Source organism: Halichoerus grypus, chromosome 4 (genome assembly GCF_964656455.1).
Source record: "Halichoerus grypus chromosome 4, mHalGry1.hap1.1, whole genome shotgun sequence".
NCBI lineage: Eukaryota > Metazoa > Chordata > Mammalia > Carnivora > Phocidae > Halichoerus > Halichoerus grypus.
Genome location: NC_135715.1, coordinates 66,013,755 through 66,033,908, shown reverse-complemented (window position 1 = coordinate 66,033,908; position 20,154 = coordinate 66,013,755). Strand labels below are relative to the sequence as shown.

The window sequence follows — 20,154 nt, the reverse complement described above, 5'->3', positions numbered from 1 at the left end:
GCGTGCAAGTTGCAATGAAAGAGGCGAACACTTTTGCAATGCAAGTGTTATGGCAGCTAGATGTACTTCCAAGAAAATAGTTGAGCAGATATCACAGACAGTAATGGACTGTCAGAAGTCCTATACTGGACCTGGGAGAATGACCAAAAGTATTGTTAATTGTTAACTGGAGGGAATTTTGGCCAAAGGCATGGCAAGATTGGGAGAATGATTGCATATGTACACAGACAGACCCCTAATCAGTCCCTAGAACTGTGATACACCACCACCACACAGGAGTGATTTATTAGGCTCCCATTTTCAGGAATATATCCACCACACCTAATGAAATGTGTGGGTATTTTCCCAGGAAATGCTGCCTCCCTGAAACCTATATACTAATACTACAGCTAGAATGCACTAAATATTACATTTTCTTCCAGGCTGAATTCCAGCCTCAAGTGATATGAAATAAAGATATTTTTAGCTAAATATACAAATACATATAAATATATATATGTATGTATATATATATGTATATTATTTGCTTTTCAGATAATTTTAGAGTCATCATCACCTGCCAAAGCAGGTGGCTGAAGTGGCTATTCTTAAAATATTGAAATATAATGTTGAAATACAAATATTGAATTATATCTGTTAAGGAGTCAAATCCATGAGGGATTCAACTGCATTGTAATTTCTAACCTTTACACTGATTGACATGCTAATGCTGGGTCAGCTTTGGCTGTATTTCAGTTTTTCTGACTTACTTTGGTTTTGTATGTTTGGCCTTCTGTACTATTTTATCTAACGAAATAAGGCTATCAGTTTCAAAAAACATTATTGCTTTCACTGACTGTTAAGGAAATCGCTGCTGTGCGACACATTTGGTGTCCATCATTCCTAACTTCACCCGTTTGTAGCTTCCCAATCACAACCACTGTGCTCTTCAGATGTGGACACGTTCTTGTTTTCATCACACTTATCTCGTCTGCTTTCAAAAATGATCTGATCAATTGATTTTCTAATTCACACAAAAGTATAATTGTGCAAAATTGTGTACTTTTTATGTATCAGAAAACCAAGTTTGTGGTGAGGTGCAGATTTTTTATAGAAAGTGGTGATCTTAGAGCCCCAAGACGTGGATTTGTAGTCTTTTCTCTACCACCGGCCAACTCCTAGGTCCCTCAGTGAGGAATGAGATTTCTCAGCCTTTCTCCTCCTCTGTAAAAGAAGGGCAGATGATTGATTACACCCCCCTGTCTTTCTCAGTTATTTTGAACACCAAACAAGATAAAGAAGGTAAAAATGTTCTGTAATTGTAAACCCATACATAAATACAGCATATAATTATAAGAAAGTAATAGGTTATTTTTAATACTAAAAGCCAAACAATCATAATAACCTAAATTGTTGTATTTCCTTTGTGATTAGGCACTGAAGAAGATGTGGTAAAGTCCAAGAAAGCCTTCAGAAGTCAAGCAATAGTGAATCAAAATGCAGAGACAGAACTTATGCTGGAAGGAGATGATGATGCAGTCAGTCTCCTGCAGGAGAAAGAAATCGACAATCTTGCAGGTAAATGTTTAAATATCTTTCTTCTATTTGTTGTAAGTAAGAAATACAAAGTTCCCAAATTTAAGATCTATCTCCTGGCGAATGAGTTGGTGCCAGTGGTTGGAACGATGCAGAATCATGTGAACATTAATAATTTACTTCATCTCACTTCTAGTATTGGAGAGAGGAAAGTACATATCAAACAAATATGTATTTTACTAATAATAAATGAATGGCTGCATCTACTTTCTTTGTAATGAGGAGCAACTTTTTAATATAGGAGAAATAGCATATAGCAGAAGTTGTCCCGTCTAACTGCCTAGATAATTGGAAGGGGAGACAGAATGATAGACTCATTGATTTACGAGTGACTCTAGCCTGCTAACAGCCATGAAGAATGGCCACGTCAGCCAGCAGACACTCGAATTTGCCATTTCTTCCCTGCTGCCACTCTTTGGAATGTCCCTGGTGTTTTTCTGTATACCCACACTGCTGATCTCCACCATTAGCAGACAGTTCTTGTTTTCACCTTGTCCTGGTGCTGATCTAATGTCAGGTGAGAGCAGTATCTGCAATGACCATGTGGGATATGGATATATGGATATATGCATTGGGCCATAACCTTATATGGGTTTTAAACCATCTATGAGAATCTGATGAAAACAGATTGCTTCATGAAGGTGCACGTATAATTTTACACACAATTTCGGAGGGTTCACTGACCCCTGGAAACCAATCCATAGAACCATATCATAGATCTCAAGGTAAAAACTCCTGCTTTAGAGTCTCAAGAAGTGGCTGCGTCTTACCTCAATTCTGTATTTTCAGCCCATACAACGTTGGGGTGGCAGATAGCAATAGAGAAGTGGACTTGTACTCATCATTCGGTTTACAAAACAGCACTCCTGTTTCCAGAAGTTTGCTGAAAATTATCTGGCATGCTTTATGAAAGCCTCCAAAGATGTTTCTACCAGTTAGAGATTTCTCTTTTTATCAAAGAGATGTTCTTGTTAATTGTAAACTAGAGATGGCAACTTATTCTCCCTCTTCTAGAAAATGTTTCATAAGGTTACTCGAATGCCAGCTCCTGGATATACCTATGTCACTCACATTTCTGTATCATGAAAATTATTTGTCCTATTTAAAACTAATCCTAAGTCTATGAACAAATGTTTGCCTTGAATTCCTAAGTAAATGTTGAAGTTTTGGTTTTGTTGTTTTTGTAGTTTGTTTTAATAGTTCAGAGCTTTTCTCTGAGGCCATTTGGAAATTTAAGCAAATGAAGTCTGTGATTTGCTTTTGCCCACAGATTTGTTTTCTCTTTTCCTGGTCTTATTCTTGATCCTAAAGTACTAAAGAAAATTTATAAACATGATTTGTGACCCTTTCAGATAATATGTTGTCTTTCCTCATCCACATATGCTAATAAATATGTTCAGTAATTATACAATTTAGTTTAGACTCTCTGGTCCTTAGTTCCCATTATAAAGGTAATTAATTAGTTGATACAAATTTGGCTGATATCCTGAAGTTTATTATAATAAGATCTGCCCCAAACTACCAGAGGCAAAATCCAATAAAGACTCATAACTTCTTTATATTTCTCTCCTTTGATGGTGGCTAGAGTAATTATTAGTATTAATTTATGCTTATAAGCAAAATTCCCAAAATAACATTAAGTTAAAATATCTAAAGAACAATGAAAGTATGCTTGCAGTAAATTATTTAAAAATCTAATTGTGTGGCTTTTGACCAATTCACTCTGTCAAGACTCCTCTAACTTCTGTCTTTTAAGCAGACTTTTCTTTGAGCAGATCCACTCCTATCCATTTCCACCTGGTTCTAATTCATGCTCTTTTTGCAGAATCTTTGTGTCTGATGAATTTTACAAACTGTCCTAAAATATTGATCCCCTCTCTAGTCTATAATGTTCCTCTTTAAAAGAGAAGCCCGCAAATGTGACTCTGAGCTTTGAATTCAGTAGAAAAGGAGGGGATGGATGTTTTGTGAAAGGAGAAGTAACGGTAACAGAAATAGTCTGCATAATATATAGGTATATATAGATTCATTCTGTAAATGCTGAGGCCTCTTTATTAGCTAGGCTGGTGTGATGGTCACAATGTCACATAAAAATCATTTTAGGTGATTAACATAACAATAAAAAGAAGTTAATTACAAACCACTGTTCTTAGATTTTAAAAAATCAGCTGTTAATAAAATTTCAGACCACATAAATATGTAACTGTTTTGTTGTCTTTGTCTCAGAAATTAAAAGTTGTTAAAGGATAATGGCTGTCTTATATGTAACTTATTGCTCTAAATAACCAAACAGTGCTAAGCTGCCTAGAGAAAAACTTCACGATCACAGGAGATGAGATCTAAGTCCACATTAAAATCCAGGAGATCCTAAAATCGGTGCACAAAATTAATATAATCTATACTTGGTGTCTGGAAGTATTATGTAAAATAACAAATGCCCATTTTCCACTTCTGAGATGAAAATTATGGGTTTATCCTTTCATGACTTAGTAATATGGCTTACATATTAGTAATGTAAGAAATGTACCTTCAAAAATATACAAGTTTAAGAAAAGGTAAATAACAATAAAAAAGGAGGAAAAAATATATATACAAGTAATTAGAGTTCTTAGATTTAGATATTCTATGAATGAGGAACCATTTTTATAATATTAATGGTAAACCTAAATCTGCTGATTAGTATAATTCATTTTCCTGTTCTTACAAAGCCCTGTTTTGCTGACAAGCACACAGATGAGGAGACCATGCATTATAATTTGTCAATGTGCAATATTTCTTAATAGTCAAGTTAAATTCCAGGGGAAAAAAAAGATGCTAATTAGAAAAGAAAACTAAGGGAAAGTACTAATTTAGTTAATATTATATTTGGGATTTTGAAAGATAGGATCAGTTTCTGTTTATAAAAAGAAGAAAAGAGAAAGAAGAGTAGCTAGCATGTCTTACTAAGAACCAGGCAGTGTCTAAAGAGCTTTATATGCAGTACCCTATTTAATATTCACAGTAACTCTATGAGCTCGATACTATTATTACCCTAATTTTACAAATGAGGCTATAGAGACCAAGAGAGTAAATTAAGTAGCTTGTGTAAGGTTAAGAAGTAAATAAAATAATGTATTTCCTTAAAAATACATAAGTTATGGTTTGAATTCAAATACACCAAATAGTATATTGAAATATGCATGTGTATATACTTAAAGATTCTTCTAAAATGATGTAAAAATAAGATCCTCAGCTTATACCTCAATTTTTACACTGGTTTTATTATACTATATTTAGAAGTCTATGAATATGCACAATAATTAATTTTAGTTTTATATATCTGTTCTCTAAAATCATTCTGGTAAGTTAAAAAAATCTGATAGAATGTTTTTAACACAATTTTATATAAATATTGACTCTTGTGTTTTTTCCCATTTGCTTTGGAGTTTTCTAGTTTTAATAAAGATAAAATGGTCCACCAAGTTCTGCAGACTTAAATGTCATACAATTTTCTGTTTCACTTTTAGTTCCCTTCCTTCCCAAGCTGTTCATCTCAAGAGGCAAGTTAAATGTGTGTGATTATTAATTACTCAATTTATTATGCACTGTAGCAAATGGCTAATATAATTATAATATAGAAGTATGCGAATGAATTAAGTAATTATTATATTAATAACACCTAGCTTAATTTATTTTAATTGCTTTTTTAGTTTGTAGTGATTCACCAAAGTGAATTAGCACCTAAGATTCCATACGTAACTAAAAATTTCAATTTACTAATTATATTGTTACTTAAAACACTGAAATTAATTAGTATAATGCAACTGTTTTTAATCTAAAATCCCAATGTATATTTTAATTTGAAACTCAGCTTGGCAAGTTATTTCTGCAAATACCTACTGAGTAACTAAAGTTTCAGATTAACGAAAATTTATGTGAAGTGACAAGTGAATGATTTAATTCAACTGATAGAACTGTGTCCCACTCATAAAATGTACCTCATTTTTTTTAGAGTGGTAGTTCTGTCACATATGCCAAGTGACAGTAGAAATATTTTCCATAACAGATTTGGAATTTGTCCAGATTTCTCTATTGTTACTTCCAAATATTCCTAATTTTGCCAAGTTAGGGAATTCTGAAATCATCATGGTGATGGTCCTTTATGGTTTATCAGTTCCGCAAATTATTAAAAACAAATTTTTTGTTTATATATGTAAGCTATTATTACCAATAATCCACCCATCCATTTAATGTCAAATAACTTGAAAGATTTTCCATAGGTTTACACCAATATCCAAACTTTTCTTTACCTGAAATATCCTTCACACATCTCTCTTCTACACCTTCCTTTATCACCTATCAAAATCTCTACCCATTTTTTATAACTATATTAAACACTTGATGAAGTATTCACTGGCCAGTTTTGTCACCCCATAACTTTCTTGTGGCAACAATTTTATTGAGGCATAACTCACACACCATACAATTGTCCCTTTTAAAGAGCACAATTTAATGATTTTTAGTATAGTCACAGTTATGCAACCATTATCACAATTTTAGAACATTTCATCACACCAAAAAAGAAACCTCTATACTCTTTAGCTATTCCACCCAATTTTCCCATGCCCCCTCCACAGCCCTAGAGGACCACTAATCTACTTTCTGTCTCCATAGATTTGACTATTCTGAACATTTCATATAAACATAATTGTATAATATGTAGTCTTTTGTGACTAACTTCTTTTACTTAGCATAATGTTTTCAAGACTCATCCATGTTATACCATGCATGTCCCTTTTTACGGTAAATAAATGGTGAATATCCATTGTATGGATATATCACATTTTGTTTGTCCATTCATTAATTGATGAACACTGGTGTGTGTCCACCTTTTTGCCACTGTGATTAATGCTGCTGTGAACATTCATGTACAACATTTTATGTCAACGTATGTTTTCATTTCTCTTGAATATATACCTAGGCATGAAATTTCTGGGTCAAATAATAACTCTATTTTTATCTTTTTGAGGAACTGATAGACCATTTTCCAAAGTGGCTGCATCATTTTACATTCCCATCAGCAGTTTGTGAGGGTCCAATTTCTCCACATTCCTAATGCTGGTTATTATCTGTCTTTTTTATTATAGCTACTCTATAAAATTTTGATTGTACCATTCTTAAGATACTTATACAAGATGCCTTTCTGTATGTTTTCTCTTTCCTTTTAGACTATGAATTCCTTAAGTATTGTGACCATATCCCATGTACCTTTGAACCATGAGGAAATCTTCTAATACAATTACTAGTCCTAAAAATGTTCCCATTGAAAAAGTTAATGTAAGTTGAAATAAACTAGAGAGCTGAGATCATTATCTAGTTAATTTATACCAAAACCAAAAAAAAAAACCAAAAATTTTGAGCTATTAAAATTAAGTATTTAAGGGCTTGGATTATCAGATCATCTGCTCATACTAATTGAATTATTTCAAATTACTCAACTAGTCACTTGACTTTCCAGGTAAGAACTAAATTAATCTTTCTTCCATTCCAGCTTCTTCTAATTGTATCATTTTAACTAAATGTCTCTTAAGGTTCCCATTTTAAAAGTCTGGATACCGATGTGACTCTTAACCAAAAAATATTTTCTCTATCACATGGAAAACATATTCCATAACCAAAGGATTACAGTGTTATTTTGAATATTTAAAAAGAGTAACTAGTATAGAAAACTAGCAACATGGGAAAGAAGTGTAGTATAAAACTTGGATTTTTTTTTTTTAAAGATTTATTTATTTATTTATTTGAGAGAGAATGAGAGACAGAGAGCATGAGAGGGAGGAGGGTCAGAGGGAGAAGCAGACTCCCCGCTGAGCAGGGAGCCCGATGCGGGACTCGATCCCGGGACTCCAGGATCATGACCTGAGCCGAAGGCAGTCGCTTAACCAACTGAGCCACCCAGGCGCCCAAAACTTGGATATTTTTATATGGCTTTTTCCAAGTGGTAGATTTATAATCCTTTTCACACACACATACACACTATATACCACACACAAAGTCGAAAATCCAAAACTCAGAAAAAGTGCATTATGTGAATTTAAGAATGAAAAAATAGAGAAATAAGGAAGACATCTACTAAGAGAAACAGGATGTAATCAATAGGAGATTCTCCTAAGTGACTGTCAAAGCTTCCCTGCAGGACACACCTTTAATGCCCTAAAAAGTTCTCAGGTATACTTTCACTAATGTTAAGACGGCTATACCTTTTCAGATTGTTTTTCTTGTTCATTGGTCAAATTTTTTGTCTGTTTTCTGTTATCTTTATTCTACTAATTCAAAGTGAAAGCAGGGGCACCTGGGTGGCTCAGTCGGTTAAGCGTCTGCCTTCAGCTCAGGTCATGATCCCAGGGTCCTGGGATCGAGCCCCACATCGGGCTCCCTGCTCAGCCGGAAGCCTGCTTCTCCCTCTGCCTCCCTTCCTCCCCACCCCCCACACCCCCCACTCATGCTCTGTCTCTGCATCTCTCTTTCTCAAATAAATAAATAAAATTGTCAAAAAAAACCACACAAAGTGAAAGCAGGTATCAAATAATTGGGGGGGGGGGGTGGAAACTTACTTAGAATTTGTTTCCTACCTCCCTAAATCTCTATTTACTGCATTCACACACTGATGTGCTTAGTCTTAACATCTATTAAATACTTAGGGTGCAGAACTCTGGGACTCAGAAACTGATAGAAAAAAGAATCATCAAGAGAATTAGGCCTGCTCCCACTACCTCTCAGTAACGTCAGTAACCAGGAAGTTAGAACATAAAATGTGTCCACCCTAATAAATGAAAGTCAACAATTAAGATGATCAGATAGATACTGTAGGCCTTCAAGTGTTCTCACTTAGAATGTCCAGATACCAGAGGCAAAGTTGTTTATATATAAATTGAATGTTACCTAAAAACTGAGCAAAGAAAGGAGGATAAAGCAAAATGTACAGCATATAAGAAGGAAGAACTCAAGATTCAAGAAAATTATAATAAAAATACAGGAACAGCAAAATTCTAAAAGCTGAGAGTTTTTCAGAGAAATACATTATTAAAAAGGAAAAACATGTGAACCTAAACACAGAAAAGTTTTATTATAGTTGTTTAATGGAATAAGAGAGTAAGTACTATAGAAGGAACAAGTTCAGTGTTACATAGATACAGATAAACTCATACTGAGATCATATCTGCTGAAGCCTAACTGCTCTGCAGTACAATTCAACTATGGTTAATGAACAGTCTTTCCCTAATAAAACTAGTATTTTTTACAAGATTTTTCCATACTTATTTTATGTAGTTTTAGTTACAGAATCTAACTAGAATTGAATCAATCTGAATTTTGTATTTAGAGGGAAAATGTCTTTTAAACATTCTGGATTCTCTAAAATGCATTTTGCTCGGTATTTTCCCCTTAATTTTTAAGCCCATGTGTATTTCAAGGGAAATTTAATCCATATGTCCCTGACTCACTCACACTTAACTCATCAAAATATTGTTTAGTAAAAACTATTTGATGTTGAAAAAGCCTTATGAGTCTTTATAAGTCTTTTTTCTCTCTCTTTGAATTAGGAAGTTGCTCTGCCAGTCATGAATAGTATACCCAAAGGGGTCACATTCAGCTTCAAACACAGTATTCACAGAGCTCTTGAAGACAACATTAACACATGCCCATTGCCTACAAAAACTAAAATATTTAAATTTCTAACAATTTTTTGATTCAGTTAAAGAGTTGTAAAAATAAACAAAAGCTTTACCTTGACTATCTAGCCTTTTTACTCTCTCCTCATTATTTTTACAATGTCCCCAAGGCCATTGTAGAGCCTGCAACATTTTGCTAGAATCCATATTTCGTTAGTTTCAAAAGTGTATGTCTCCTTCAACCATGTAGTCTGTAGGAACACTTTTAAGGTACTCTTCATCATAACACATCCCTGCTAACCAAACTATGTAGATTTAAAATATGATAAAAAGACAAATTCAACTATTATTTAGTAGACCATCAGCCATGATTCAGATCATATATAACATTCTTACATCTTTTCTTAAGAAGCCATCTTTGTTATGCTGCAAGTGTTTCACAAACCACAACAATGCCTATTCTTCCTAATACAGTGTTCTAGTTGAAACCCATTTTTATTTTTTACTTGCTTCTCTGTGCAGAGGATTTCCCATGAAGTAATTCCACTAAGACTTATAGTTATACTTATTTTCAACCTGAAAAGCAGGAGTGATCAAGAACGGAGCTAACTTATCAGTACACCAGATCCCTCCTATATGCAGGGGACTAAACTCTCCTATGTTTCTTTTTTAAAAGTATGTGAATGAGCATATTAATCACCTACTGGAAATATACGGGTCACCTTATTTGTCACACTTGGAGGAAAAAAAAATGAGATAATAAAACTTTTCTTACTGCCAAACTGTGGATGCCGGCAACTTGGAGAAGAGGAAGAGATGAGTATTCATCATTGCACACTACCACACCTGTGAGGTCTCTGGTACTCTCTCCAAAAGACTTTGGCACTAATTCAAACATTATATAAAAACTGATTTCACCACTACATTTAGAGCCCTACCATACAGAAGGACAAATAAGTCTTTCTGCATAGTGCAAATATTTTATTTATTTGATTATTTTATTCCCATGGCTTGATGCTAGAGTCAGAGTAATAGCCTGCAGAATGTCCTTAAGCAGTCAGCACTAAGGAGTATTTACATGGCAATCAACTTAGAAGTAGTTATCACAGTAGAATCTGCTCTATCAGCCCAATAAATATAAGCGTAGAACATTTTATCAGCAAAAAAGAAGGGAAATTCAGACTGAGTTGCCTATCTAAATATTGTTAAGTATCCTTTTCCAGATAGAATGTTTAAGCAGTTTAGTTAATCAGAATATGACTGATTACAGGATGCCTGGCTGGTTCACTTAGTAGAGCATGGGACTCTTGATCTCTGGGTTGTGAATTTGAGCGCCACATTGGGTGTAGAGATTACTTAAAAATAAAATTAAAAAAAAAAAGACTGATTGCAATGTTTTATGCTTTTTTTTTTTTAAGATTTTATTTATGTATTTGACAGAGAGAGACACAGCGAAAGAGGGAACACAAGCAGGGGGAGTGGGAGAGGGAGAAGCAGGCTTCCCACCAAGCAGAGAGCCTAATGTGGGGCTCAATCCCAGGACGCTGGGATCATGACCTGAGCTGAAGGCAGACGCTTAACGACTGAGCCACCCAGGCGCCCCTGTTTTATGCTTTTTTAATCCAAAAGTTCTGTTGAATTTTTCCTTCATTTTAAATCACTAAAAAATAAATAAATAAAACTGCTAAGTATAGTTGTAGTGTTATTCCAGTTCAATTTGCATATAAAACAGGAATGTTAAGAACCAGATATCATAGAAAACTTTCTAAAAAAAATCTTGCATCTCAGTTTGGGCTAGGAGGACGAGTCTCAACTCACCAAACAGTTTTCAGGAGGAAAGCAAAATGAGCTTGATAGGTAGTAAAGAGGTATGCGTGGATGGGCAAACAAAGCTGGGAGACATAATTTACATTTGTTGAAAGAAAACAATACTGCAGGTGATAACTTTGCAACTCTGAATTAGTATTATAGTTCATTTTAAGATGTGCAAATTAAGGTTCGGACATTAAGGTCTTTACTCATGATCACATCACAAGCAGAGAGGAGCTGAGATTTGTTAAACCTATTTTTCTGCTTTTGTTAAAGCCCTTGTTCATTCCACTATATCAGTGTTTGCTTGGTTTTTAATTCCAAGTTGCAACCCATTAGTGGGTAAACAAATAAACTACGTGGATCATTACCAGCATTATTTGTAAATGAAATGAATAAATTTAAATATAGAATGTCAAAATTCATTGCACACAGTAAAAATAAGAGCTGGAAAGACCTGCCAGGTCCTTATTCTCTGAGGCCAGATCCTTACTTGGTTGAGGTTGGATGTGGTTATCCAAGCAAAACAAGTGTCCATATTGAATATTTACTATATGCGTGATATTATGGTGGATGTTTGGAGTAAAAAGACACATATGATTAAAGTTTCTGCTTCCAAGAAGGTTATAGTCTAGAGGAAAAACAGACAATGAAAAACAATAGCAACCTAGGTATACAAAGGAAACCACGATAACACAAAACAGGACCATTGACCCACCATGTGTACTCTGGAAAGCCTTCCTAGAATAGATATTTTCTATCTTGAGTCCAGAAACATAAGTAAAGGATTTAGAAAGATTTAAAGAGTTGTTGCAGACTGTGAAAAACATCATATACTAAAATACCACCTTCCCTGTGAAATAGTATCTCTAAATTATTCAGATAAAAGTATGAGGCAGGGAGTCTCTGAAGCTGAGACTAACAAGCTTGCTTGGGGGAGCTTTATGTGCCATGAGGAAATTGGATTTTTATCCTGAAGGCCATAATGAGACAAGGATTTTAAGTATGGCAATGATAAGATCCAATTTATATATATATATATATATATATTTTTTTTTTTTTTTTTTTTTTTTTTTTTTAAATCACTCAGGCCACTGTGTAGCTCAATGTTTTAGGATGCCCAAACTTGAGGTAAAAGGCTGTTGTCTGAACTAGAGGTGATGAGAGCCTGAACTAAATCTCAATTGGTGGTGGCAAGAAAGCAAAGGGGACAGCCTCAAAACAACACTAATATGTCAGGGACTATGATAAGGGGCTGGTTGTGTGGAGTAAGAATGAGGGGAACCTGGCCTGGGAGAAGGAATGATATAGGAACTATTAAATGTGTTTGAGAATGTGAAGACACAGGGTTTCAGGGGAGAGGAGAGTGAGGATGCTTGGTTCAGCTTGGTCAAATATAAAGGTTTGGAATTTGAGAGCCAAGCTGGACATGCAGTTTACAATTAAAACCACTGAAATCACCCAAGAAAAGTGAAAATATATAGGGAGAAGAGCAGCAGGCCAAAGTCAGAGCCCACCAAGGATACCAAGAAGGAAGTCAAGCAGTAAGAGAACAATAGTGACTAGTATGGTCTAGAAGTCAGGGAACTCTCGTTCAACATTTTTCAAACTGATATTCCTTGGAACACAGGTGTTTTGAAATATGTTAATGAGGGGGAAAAAGTATAGCTAAATGTGTTTAGAAAATTCTGGGTTTAAATATAAAATGTTACACAGGTTGGTGTTTTTTTAATTGATGGATAGACTTTTCCAAGCTTTTAACATATTAATTCATTTATATGAATTATGTATAATTTGGCCTAAGTAGAGGATGAGAGTGACACCAAAAGGAGTGAATAAGAGTGAGGAACTAAGAGGAAGAAACTGATGTCTAGAAGCTTAACAAAGGAGGGAAGGGACAAAGATAAAACAGTAACTAAGGGAGGCAGGATAAGTAGGACGAAATCCCAGGTAGAGTGAGTAACTGGTTGGAACAGGATGGAAGATACATTTTCTGAAATTGGAGAAAAAGAGGTATTGACAGAGGTGGAGGCAGAAAAGTCTTTAGATAGAGGAGGGCATCAAGATCAATGACAGATTTTCCTTTTTCTCCAAACTACGAAACCTTCATTTCTTATGCAGTCAGGATGGACAAATGTTCCTATGTGAATTTTCTAGCAAGGAGCTGTATATTTAACCCTCTTCACCGCATGAATACCGCTGCTCCACACACTGTAATACCTGAGCTTTAATCTTTGATTCCTTAAACATTCTTGAAACATCTCACATTCACAGCTATGGATGTGTTTTCTTTCCTTTTTTTTTTTTTTTAAGATTTTATTTACGTATTTGACAGAGAGAGAAGCACAAGCAGGGGGAGTGGCAGGCAGAGCAGGCAGAGGGAAAGGGAGGAGTAAGTTCCCTACTGAGCAGGGAGCCCCCGATGTGGGACTCAGTGCGGGGCTCCATTGCAGGACCATGGGATCATGACTGAGCCAGAGGCAGATGCTTCACCGACTGAGCCACCCAGGTGCCCACCAATTCATTTTATATATTCTATGTATGTTTTATCATTTAAATTTTTCTGCAAGCTGATTATTATCCTATTATATATGTAAAACAAATATTCTTTCCCCTTCTCAATGAATATCTCTTTCCTTTTTCTCACTTCAAATGCCACAGCCATCATCCTGTCCCAACTACACCTACCCCCAAAAAATGCTGGATGGAAATCATCACAGTTCAGTGAATGTCTGTGGAATATTTTTCTGGCCGTCTCTTGTTGGGAGGCAGTACACGTAACAGTTAAATACCCTGACTTTGAAGTCAGACATTCAGGTCTGAATCTTGTCTCTACCATTTACTAGTTGTATGACCTTCCCTAAATTACTTCACCACTTAGTCTCATTTTCTATCTGTAAAATGGACACAATAGCAGTACCTCTCTCATAGGTCTGTTGTTATGAGGAAAAAGGGAGATCAATTCATGTAAAGTGCTTTAACAATCCTTAGCTACCTTTCCTCCCTTATGTCCTAATTATTCCTATGTATTTATCTTTACTATGTACTACAAGCTCTTGAGTAAAATTCATGTCTTATACTTTACTATATAGCTCTCTTAGTACCAAAAACAGTGAATAATTTTTGTTGATTACATGAATGAATGAATGAATGAATGCTGAGTTAAATATGTCTCTCTAAGCATTTAATTCACAAGGAGGGAACAACTTAGTAGGAACGATATGGCAGTTATAAAATTATGCCATTTAAAAAAATAATGGTATGCATGGGACCTAGCTAGATTGACCAATTACATTATAACTCTTGTCGGTTTTCAGCATCTTTTATTTATGTTTTCTCCAAAATGCAGTGTCTTTCATATTTTTAAAGAACAATTTGAAATCGATTCCAGAAAAATAGAAAGGATGTGATCTGTTAATGTAAGTGGCCTTTTTGCTATAACATACAAATGTGACATTGGTGTATATCATTTTCTATTTGCAATTCCATAAAAACAGATTGCATACTATGTGACAGATACTGTGTTAGATAAGAAGATAATGCCCCTTTCTGTAAGTAACCTATGCCAAATGAGAGAAAGAGACTTCTAAACACATATATTTAATATATTATAAGGCTGCTGTAAAGATGCACCCAGGAAACTATGGGAACATGAAGGCAAGACACTTACTCCAACCAAGGGATACAGAGAGTACTTCCTAGTCCAATAGATTTAAATCATCTCCTCTGGTTTATTCAATCATCTAGTCTAGTAGGAATTTACTCTTCTCAATCATTAAATGATATCCTAGTGCCATAAAAGAGTCACTACCCTTCCAAAAAGTGAAAAATGTATTCCATATGTTGAACTAAATGTGATATAACTAGAAACACAAATCTCATCTGGAACACCTATTGAATCAAAAGGCAGAACAAATTATCACAATGGACATTAAAACTATCACTGTTTTGAGGATATTTTTGTGCTAAAAAACTCAGTTATATTTTACTTAGACTATATATGCTTTGTAAGCTTTTTTCCCTATAAAATCATTCATTACCTTTGTAGAAAATGCACTAGGTTTGTTGATTTATATTTAACATAAGATTATCTGTTCTACAAATAAATTGGAAAACCTAAATGTTAAGTTAAAATTAGAGCCTATCAGATTATCTCTTGGTAGTTTTAAAAATTATTTGTTATAAGCACATTAAATAAGGTAAGATGTTAGATAATATTAATGCAAAAATAAGCGTTCTACCATGATGAACGGATATTTTGTTAAAATGCAGTCTTCAGTTGCTCTTATATAGAAGGTTCCACTCTTCTGTTTCTGTTTCAGACTGTGTTGAGTTTTACCCAGAGGTAGGTTTACTCGGATCTGAAAACATTGATGTGGTTCTTAAACACTTGTCTCATTTTGTACAGTAATCATCTAAGGAAACCAGTGCACTATGGAGATGATTGGTTATTGTGCATCTCAATCTAAAGATAGATTATGTTTAAAAAGTCACCAAAGAGCATAAAGAAGTCTCTTGGGCACAGTGAGTTTGTATAAAATTTGGGTGTGTAGGGATGCCTGGGGGCTCAGTTGGTTAGGTGTCTGCCTTCAGCTCAGGTCATGATCCCAGGGTCCTGGGATCCAGTGCTGCATCAGGCTCCTTGCTCAGTGGGGAGCCTGCTTCTCCCTCCACTTGCTGCTCTCCCTGCTTGTGCTCGCGCAAGCACTCTCTCTCTCTGACAAATAAGTAAATAAAAATCTATTAAAAAAATTGGGGTTTGTAATGGATTGTGTGTGTGTGTGTGTTAGGGTGGGAGGGAATAATGCTGGAAGTTAAATTCATAATTCTTGAGCTATGTATTCTATTTGTTGTTCTATTAGTTTTTTGACTCAAGCATAAACATAACATAAACTCAAGCATAAACTACTTTCATGCAAGAAGTTTTTGAAAACCTCAAAGGACTATTATTCTGGTAGTATATTTGGTCCACTATCAATATTCTCTGTACATAAAGAAAAGAGTCATTGTCTAGAAATTTTGTTACTATACTTTCTTTTTTCTTGGGGCATTTCAAATGCCTGAAATCCAGGGAACTATCCTGGATGACAGAAATCTCAGATCTTCTGCAACATTTCTCCCACTTCCTTCTCCCCCAGGCACACACAAACACCTCCATTTTCTTTGTGCCTAAAGCTTTCCTAGACTTTCAAAACAAAGTTCCAACTTTTTCGTATTCTTCATTGGTTTCTTTTTAAGTTGTTTTGAGATTAAAGCATGTTATTCTTTTAATTCTATGGGAGAAATATTTTATTTTTTAAGATTTTTTATTCATTTGAGAGAGCAGAAGCAAGAGTACAAGCAGGGGATAGGGTCAGAGGGAGAAGGAAAAACAGGACGCAGGGCTTATCTCAGGACCCTGGGGTCATGACCTGAGCCAAAGGCAGACACTTAACCAACTGAGTCACCTAGGCATCCCAAGAAATGTTTTCTTTAAATTATATTGCCATACTTAGAAATGATAGAAGTCCAATGGAGGTAGATACTTTACATATGTTCAGTCACTCATGCTAGGAGTAATTTTCCTACAAATTGTATCACAGTATAGAAATAATTGTAAGAATTATTTCTTCATTATATTTTTGTTTAAAAATTTTTTGAATGATATACTTTTGCACTAAACACAAAGGATTTCAGATTAAATAATGTCAGGATTTTAAGTTTAATAATTTATAAAGATTAGTCAATGTTTATTATTCCCAAATAATTGTCTTTTAAGTGTTTCTGAAGCAAATTGAGCATGTGGTTTCGAAGTAATTGAGGTCAGAGAAAATCTATATAGTTAATAAAACTTTTATTAGTATTAAACTAAGTTTAGAAAGTATTCAAGTGATTCTAAAATACATTGTAACTTCATGTACACTAAATATAGTTTTGGCCAATTGAAATTCATCAAATAATTGTAATGATGCCAATTTTAATTAAACTTCAACTCTGTCCCTGTACACTCTTTGTTGTACTTTATATTGAAACTCATAAAAATCTTAGCCTTGTTTGAAAATGTAATTGCTGTAATTGTCTGTTAATACCTAGAATGTTATTGACACCCCTAAAAATGACTAATTTCTGTATGTAAGAAAAAGAAAAGCAGTCCTTGACCTCTGGAAACTAGCCTGACCCTTATAAGGAAGCTCGCATTGTCAGGAGCTAGCCTGGAGCTCACAGCTAGGCCTTGATGTTCTCCTGTTAGTCATAAACAACCTCCCAGAACACCAGGATCAGACAAGGTCTCGTGATGATGATGTGAGGCAAAAAAACAACTATAATTTAGTGGAAGCATAGACAAAAGCAAGGTTACTCTGCAGACCACCTGAATACTGAACATCCCCCCATGTCCTGTTTAATATGAGGGACGACTGCTTCTCTGCTAACTAGGGCATTAGCCTAGATCGGGTCCTCCCTCCCTCTAAATGAGATTGATTAAGATCCATAGTCGCAGAATTATCCCTGCTTCCTGACAGAGCCCAATCCAGAGCAAAGCCGTGCTCCTTGAACCCTTCCCAGAATCACTTCACCAAAGCCTCGATCCTACAAAAGTCCTTTCTGACACCCTTACTAAGTTGCCCGCGTCTCCCTCACTGCGATGAGCGGTAAACCCAACCTCTTCAACTAGAGATGTGTTCCTGGTGATCTTTGACAGGAGAGTAGTGACACATCCATAGCCCCCAAAACTGTGAATATTGAACTAGTGGTTAAGTAAAAATCATATAAAAGAACCCTGTAAACTATAAAGCTCTATTAAAAAGTTGTATTAGTGAGATCTCCAGACTTGGAATTTTGTTTTCAGTAGAATCCTCCAAACCCACAAGTATTTTTTAACATTCTACTTTTAAAATATATTTGATGAATAGTTCCCTTTTCAAATATAAAACATATGTACTTTCGACTCTAGGTTTACCATCTCAACTGATTAAAGATGCTGTGACTCTAAAGAGAAGTTCATTCATTTGAAGATTCTTTTCCGTATGCTTGGGTGATCTTTGTTCTAGTCCAGATTTTAAATTAGCATTTAAATTAATGTCAAGTAATATCCCTATCCTTTCAAAAATAGTAATGGGTCAATATTTCTTAAACATTATGTTGCCAGTGCTAGAAGTAAATAACACTTATTGTTCCTTTAGTTACCACTTTGCATGGTGGAATTTTAAACGACTGTATTGTATGCCTCAATACAGGGGAGGAGGTTTGGTCCCATCCATTTGTTTAACTGCCCTTTAATAGCCATGGCTTTACTTCAGTGTGTGCTTGAGAACATTATTATAACATATCCTTTTATTGCTCTAGTAGTGATTGGAATGGATATATCTACATTCAGTCCTGCACTCACTACAGCAAGCAAAGTTAGGAGGTTAAATTTGTACCCAGTTATCTTCTAGAACAGAATCTGCTACATTGCCATCTCTCTGGCATCCAGAGACGCTGCCCTTTTTAAACTATTTTTATTTGGACAGGGATCCCAGGCTTTCCATGGAAGATCTGCTGGTTTGTGATGGTGCCTTATGTAAACATTTTAATATCAGATCCCTAAAATCCAGAGACTCCCCCAAAAGGGATTAAAACATAATCCCCTCTCTCTATTACTGTAGTGGATTTAACTCTGTATTCTCTCTGTGGCTGGTTTGCTCCCTGAAGGCTACAACAAAAAGACTCAGTGCTCCTTAAACATGCTATGGAATTGGAAGTTGTAACTGGAGATTTCCAAAGGACAGGGGTAAAAATGACACACTATGAAGGCTGAATATTTCATGATGCTTCTTTCTTAAAGAAGGACCAGTTCAAAGTCCTTTTATAAACCCCCAGAAAATCTCAATTCAGTAGAATGAGATTGGAGTAAAAGGAATCAGAAGCGCAGTCTCCTTTCAGAAAGGCAGAGAATTAAATAGAATGTGTTCCCCCTTAAAAGTTCACGGAAATGTGTCCTTAAAAAGTCGTAATATATTTCAGTAAATCAGTGTGTATGGTTTTGATAATGTGTTTAGTGATTCTTTTTCATGTCACCCCAACTTAATTGGATATGTTAAATTACTTTTTAAGAGAAAGGAATAGTTCGCCATTTTAAATGTTTGTGACCATTCTACGTCTCCAAATGCCAGAAACCTCTACTAAACCAGAAATCACTAGCGGCCTGTGTATAGAATGACGACTTTCCTGAGGTTTTAGCAAGGCCCAACGACGTATAAGAAGACACTGTTTTCGATGTCACGGCACCTTCTTTCTCACCTCGCCCCAATCAAGAGTAAGCCTTCTGGATTTCTCCAAAAGGGAAATGTGAAAAGTGGCATCCAAAGGAGCGTCCTGGTGGCTGAAGGGTTAAGGGAGCGGTTCGAACCGGCCCGAGCTTGGGGGATTCCGAGGAGGGCGCGGGAGGCAGGAGGCGCCGCGGAGCGCGCGCACAGACCCTCCAATAAACACAAAGGAGGGCCTGGGGAATAGAAACCCAAATCCACTTGTAATCGTACAAGAGATTCGGGCATAATTACTTGAGCAACCTAGATTAAGATTGATGAGCCTTTAAAGTGGCGCTTCAGATCGACCGCCTCGCCCTTTGGAAAGAAAAACCTTGTGTAGCCGAGATGGACCCCGACTCCGCTCGGCTCCGCGGCGGAAACCCAGGCCGGGCGTCTGCGCGCCCCGGGGCCGGCCCCCCAGTGCGGGCTCCTGGGGGACGGAGAGCAGTAAACTAAAAGAAAGGGCTTGGCGTTGGTCTGCGCCAGGCGGTCGCGATCGGGGGTGAAGGCTGACACTGACACAGTTTGCTTCCTATCCACCCCGTTCCCCGCGACAGAAGCCGGCCGATTCCTCTGTGTGCCTCCCGCAGCAGAAACGGCCCGGCTTTGTGCAGGACGGTCGCGGATTTGGTGTGGGCTGCTCCCTGAAAACGTGAACTTCTCTGCAGTCCCCGCGCCTGGCCGGGTCGGGCCTGCTAACAGTGGCCTTGGCGGTGGCGGTACCAGCCGGTCTCACCGCGAGGAGCTGCCGCCGAGGGGCCGAGCCTGAGTGGCGGCAAGGGACCTGGTTTTTTATTGCCTTTATCCTACTGTTATTGTGACTCATTTGACTACATGCATTTCAGGGCGGGGGG

General features: G+C 36.2%; 1 protein-coding gene across 4 annotated transcripts in view; it reads left to right on the top strand.

The window, feature by feature from the left end:
- NBEA (neurobeachin) overlaps positions 1-20,154 on the top strand; it is a 694,224-nt gene that overhangs the window by 477,582 nt on the left and 196,488 nt on the right. For all 4 annotated transcript variants that reach the window (XM_078070461.1, XM_078070460.1, XM_078070459.1 and 1 more), the window contains one exon: positions 1,414-1,557. In XM_078070461.1, coding sequence (XP_077926587.1) covers positions 1,414-1,557 — 144 coding nt within the window. The remainder of the gene's footprint in view (positions 1-1,413; positions 1,558-20,154) is intronic.